Source organism: Candoia aspera, chromosome 7 (genome assembly GCF_035149785.1).
Source record: "Candoia aspera isolate rCanAsp1 chromosome 7, rCanAsp1.hap2, whole genome shotgun sequence".
NCBI lineage: Eukaryota > Metazoa > Chordata > Lepidosauria > Squamata > Boidae > Candoia > Candoia aspera.
Window position 1 is genome coordinate 55,217,533 of NC_086159.1, and position 6,000 is coordinate 55,223,532.

The following is a 6,000-nucleotide window of genomic DNA, read 5'->3' on the forward strand; positions in this document are numbered from 1 at the left end:
AGAAGAAAGTACAAAAGCTGGCTTGCAGCTAAACCTCAAAAAAACCAAGATTATGGCAACCAGCTTGATTGATAACAGACAAATAGAGGGAGAAAATGTAGAAGCAGTGAAAGACTTGGTATTTCTAGGTGCGAAGATTACTGCAGATGCTGACTGCAGTCAGGAAATCAGAAGACGCTTAATCCTTGGGAGAAGAGCAATGACCAATCTCAATAAAATAGTTAAGAGCAGAGACATCACACTGACAACAAAGGTCCGCATAGTTAAAGCAATGGTTCCCCGTAGTAACATATGGCTGCGAGAGCTGGACCATAAGGAAGGCTGAGAGAAGGAAGATCGATGCTTTTGAACTGTGGTGTTGGAGGAAAATTCTGAGAGTGCCTTGGACTGCAAGAAGATCAAACCAGTCCATCCTCCAGGAAATAAAGCCAGACTGCTCACTTGAGGGAATGATATTAAAGGCCAAACTGAAATACTTTGGCCACATAATGAGAAGACAGGAGACCCTGGAGAAGATGCTGATGCTAGGGAGAGTGGAAGGCAAAAGGAAGAGGGGCCGACCAAGGGCAAGATGGATGGATGATATTCTAGAGGTGACGGACTCGTCCCTGGGGGAGCTGGGGGTGTTGCGACCGACAGGAAGTTCTGGCGTGGTCTGGTCCATGAAGTCACGAAGAGTCGGAAGCAACTAAACGAATAAACAATAAGGAGTGTTTTTACCAGCACAGGGTTGTGGTTAAATCATTTCAAAAGAAGCTCAGTAAGGGTTGCAGCAAGTGTTAAAAGATTAGATAAATTATTTAACTACAATTATCTAGGCACTCTGACTCCTATATTGAAAGGGTTTAAGGCCAAAATAGTTCCAATGGTGACCTATGGTGCAGAATTGTGGGGTTTAAATAAAGCTACCCCACTTGAACAAATTCAGATCCACTTTTTAAGATGCATATTGGGAACTGATAAGAATATGTCTGCCCCAGCAGTCAGAGTTGAATTAGGTATCCATTCCTTACACAGCCATTTAATTATTAAAGTTTTCACATACTGGCTGAGGATCCAATCAGTGGATTCTGATAGACTTCCTAAAATATGCTTAACAGAACAGATAAATATGGCACAGCCCAATTCTTTGATCAGCCAATTCTTTGAAGTTATTTCACAACTTGGGTTTTCCATTCAGTATTTGCTCTCAACGGCCTCCTAGGCAAGGGAAATTTTTTAAACAGCGAGTCCTGGATATTAGTGCACAAACTGACATGGAATTATTAACTAAAAATAGATCTTTAAGATGGTTGGCTAAGAATAAAATTACTTTTCAACCCAAAATATCTATTAATGAGCTTGCCACAATTTTTAAGAAGGGCCTATTCTAGAGCTAGATTTGAATTGTTGGACTCCATGGATAAATATGGGCACTTCCACCACTTGCCATATCATGAGAGAATCTGCATATGTGGTTCACCAGCCATTGAAAATATTTTTCGTATTTTGTTCAATTGCCAATTATATGTACCCACTAGACTTAAATATTTATCATCCCTATTAGAAAGAACAGTACACTGGGATCCAAACCACAGACTGTCTTACTTACTTTTGGGTTCTAATGTGCATATTGTACAGAACTGCTAAGTTTATAATTAAGGCAGCAGTCATAAGAACCCAATACATTGAACAAATTGGGTTATCCTGTAAGGGAGATTCATACATCTGATTACTGACTCCTTGTATTATTGCATATGTATTGTGTTACTGTATTTTCTTTTATCTATTTTCTTTTTGGAAATAAACAATGTATTGTATTTTATTTAATTCAATTTTATTTTATTGATAAGGTCACAGGTCTAATCAATTAATAAACTACTACTACTACTATTAATTTATTGTTTTAGTGTATTAAAGTTAACCTTACTGGAATAATGCTTTGTATCATACTTTGTGTATGATACTTTTTGGGCCTCTAAAAAGTAGATGATCATTTATTTCTGCATTTTAGATAATTAGTACTATCTATACACAAAACTAAATATTGTTCTGTTGACTATTGTGGAAACCAATTGAGAATCAGTTATAATATAACAAAAGAAGGGGGCTACAAATAATGCTGGTACTTTTGTGAACCATGTTGAAGACTTTCTTGAGGAGCTGTTTACATTTACAAATATTCTGTTGTGATAAAAAAAAAAGTTCAATGGACTTTCTGCTTTCAGGGTGACCAATTATGAGTTCTTCCTTCCCCCCCTCTTTTGTCTGACTGGTAGAAAAGTACATCAGTTGTAATGAGACCCAGTACAGTGTAGATGTCAGCTTAGTGGCAGAGTTCAACGTTTCACACTGCCTGGTCCCTGTCACTCTATTGAATTAGATTGATTATGGTAGATTGCAGGGGGCACTAACTGGACCTCAGTGGGAATGGATGAAATGTACAGACAGTCTTGGCAGGCACCATGCTATGAGGACCCTTCACCTCTTCACAGCTGTTGGCACTAGTCCATTGCTAACAGTGTCCACAGGACTTTATAGAGACACTATGGGCCATCTAATTTACAGACCTAGTAACTTGTCACTGTTGAGTCAGTAGTGACCTCAATTCTCTTATTGACAAAAAGATGAAGTATTATTTGTTTTCTCTGACCTTTTAAACATGACAAAAGCTATACAGCCTTCTTCTTTCTTTCCCACCACTCCTGAAAACCCAGGTTGCCTTTCCCTCTCTATAAAAGTTCTTACTGACATAGGCCTTGATATGCAGGAACCATTACTCTGTAACAGTCTCCAAAGATAAGATGTATCACATGAAATAAAATAGCTGTTATTAGTCATTTCTAAAATGCTTCTGATCTCACTCTTTCTTTAACAGCTTTCTAAAGAACGTGAACGTCTTCAGGCAATGATGACCCACTTGCACATGCGACCTTCGGAGCCCAAGCCATCTCCAAAACCTGTAAGTGCATATTGCTTTATAAACAGTAAATAGGTCTACAAATGTAACAGACTAAGAAAATGAGCAATTTACTGACAGTTGGAAAACAATGAGTGTGATGAAAAATAGGGCAATAAAATGAAGGTAAAATGCAATCGCTTGTCAAATTGCATGTTTCTTTAAAAGTAATGCTATCTTTTACAAAATCTGTCCAATCTATGCCATAGGGGACACTAAACAAAGTACACCTGTAAGTGCACAAATCACTCCCTTGCTGCTGAAGCTAGAAAGAATATCATCTTTGAAATAGACTCAGAAATATTAAAAAGAAAGCTGTTTTGAAAGACCTGAAGTTCAGCTGACTCAGAAGTAGTAAAGAAAAAGTTAGAATGGTAACCTAACACAAGGCTACGTAAAAATATGGGTTGGTGCTGTGGTTTAGCCTTTCATTTAAAATATCCATTACAAAAGACACTGCGCTATGCAATATATTTGTCACTGTAGCACATCGGTTAGAGAGAAGCCAGTTGTTCATCTGATATCAAGCAGTGGTATCTACTCCACTTTTGACAAAGATGTGAGTTACTGATACATTACTGTCTGTTCTTGAATTAGAAGTGATAATGGAATAAAATATGGGACCTTTTATCAATAGCCTTCTAAAACATATTTGCCTGCTACATATACATCTCTGTGTAAGTATATGTCAGGCTACACTGCTTGCTTCATAAGAGTTGATAAAAAATTAATCCTAGTCTCTAAACCTTGAAAAAAATAGAGAGAAGTAGCATTTTTTTTTAAAAAAAATCACTCCTGTGTATCACAGCCTCCTAAAGATTACTTAAAAGGATGGAAGAGTCATATTTGTATTATTCCAGAACTGCACACTTTAAAGTATTTGTTTCAGAGCACATTTTAGGATTATCAGATATGGGCTGCAGAAATCAGGACCACCATTAATAAGCACCCAAGAGTTAACATTTTCTGTATCTCTCTTCTTCCATCTAGTGGTTCTTTGGATTTTTGCATCCCAAAACTGATTGCCCTATACTTTATAACATGGTGGTTGCCCTTCTGGGTTTTCAGTAATTGGTTGCATTTTTATGTATGTATGTGAGTAATTTTTTTGTTTTCCATAATTGACTGTTTATTGCTTTTAGTGTAAGTTTGCACTATAGTACTGAATATTTCTGCTTTTCAATTTTTCTTAAAGGATTGTTTTTGCCATTCTTCAGTATCTTCACTTGGATCCCAAATGTTTCTAACAGTATAGAAAACGCAGTGGAAAAACATTTTTGCATTATGGAATTATTTTAATGTCAAGGAATGAAGTCATTCCAATTTTAGAGCTATCCCATATTTACTGTTTTGACTGTTTCATTACAATCAAATTATTTTTCTGCTGTTTTCTATAGTATAAGGTATATAATCACATGACAGAGTAATTGTCTCATAAATCCATCAGGAATCTGCAGCTTGTTCTTTTCCAATTAATTATTCAATCAGTAATTTTTTTAAAACTCCAGCAGCATGGTTACATCTACACTAATAAAGAATTTTCAGCCTATAATCCAAAACAGAACCTGAATGAATAATGTAATTGAAGTATTACATTACATAAACCACACATGAAAGAATTGCTAATTGCGTTTGATGGTGGGCAATTAATACAGAATCTTAGATGAGCAATTTAAAGTGAAACCACAGTTTAAAGTTCCCTTTGGAACTAAAGAGATCTGAAGTGATGAACTACTACTGGCCTCAAATTGGTTTCAGAGAAGAGTGGTCCAATACCAAAAAAAAAAAAAAAACCAACCCTAAAATTTATACACTGTACAAAAGAAGCTTCAGAATTGATATGATAGTAGAGATTTATGGTCTCATGTGCAGTGGCTCAGTTAAGACGGCCCACACATTTGATAAATATTAATAGCATGAATTTATTACCAAGGAGAAATGAGCTCTGTTGGTTCATCACTGCACCCTTAACAGCTATCAGTACATGAACACAAGGTGCAACCGCAGTGTCTATTATATGACCCCATTTACTCTCTGAATGGTACTTCATTAAATGGTACCTTTTGGCCATGCTATGGATGGATGAAAATCAAAGTTATCAAGGCTGCGAGTCCTGAATAATGAGTTTCAACCAACCTAGAATATATTCAGAGGTGGCTAAGTGATCATCCTAGGTTTTACATGCTTTTCTTTAGTTAATAATAAATTCTATGTTATCAGCTCAAGATTGCATACCTACAAACATGTTATGCTTATTATTGCTGGCTAGTAGAATAACTTACCGTAACACTGTAAACATAGAGGTTGACAAACATACCAACCCTAGCATTTCCAGACCTGTCTATACTTTGTCAACAGGGTTACAGTGTATACAATCTTCCCATAGAACTTTCTTTATTTTATTTGTATTATGATAAAAAATTAGGGTGGGGAATGATGGGATATCAATTTAATAGTGGGGCATCAATTTAAAGATATAGATATAAATACTATTTGTTTGTGTGTGTATGAGATCATGTGTGTGTGTGTGTGTGTGTGAATAATGCTTAAGCTATATTTGTTAAATGCAATAAAATAAAATATAAGCACAGTTGATAACTGAGATAAAATAGACTTGGCATGTCAGTTCAGAATTTGTAGTAGTATTTGTAGAATTTGTAGCAGTAAAGACACATTCACATTGCTTCAGTGTATACACTTATACAAACTCAAAGATACTTTTGCACCCCTTGGGCAAGCTTAAGCATTCACAAATGTACTGAAGACGGCATTAAGCAAAATTATTCTATTTTCCTTCCTCCCCCATCCCCCCACCCCATATGTACTTAACAAAGAATAACAGTTTGTGACTTATAAGGAACAGATGCACTTGGGGATGCCTTGAGGGTGCCAGTCGTTATTATTAGACTGCTAATGTTCTTCTTCTGGCTGCTGCCCAAGAAAGCAGAACAATTAGCTGGCATATGTTAATTTTTGTTTCCCTAACAAATCTCTCTACTGACTAGATGTGTAAAACAAATCTACAAAGAAAGATCAATCAATGCTGTATGCCATTGAAAAGC

The 6,000-nt window shown here is 36.1% G+C and overlaps 1 protein-coding gene across 3 annotated transcripts in view; it reads left to right on the forward strand.

The window, feature by feature from the left end:
- FOXP2 (forkhead box P2) overlaps nucleotides 1-6,000 on the forward strand; it is a 331,388-nt gene that overhangs the window by 293,285 nt on the left and 32,103 nt on the right. For all 3 annotated transcript variants that reach the window (XM_063309468.1, XM_063309469.1, XM_063309470.1), the window contains one exon: nucleotides 2,858-2,941. In XM_063309468.1, the coding sequence (XP_063165538.1) occupies nucleotides 2,858-2,941 (84 nt within the window). The remainder of the gene's footprint in view (nucleotides 1-2,857; nucleotides 2,942-6,000) is intronic.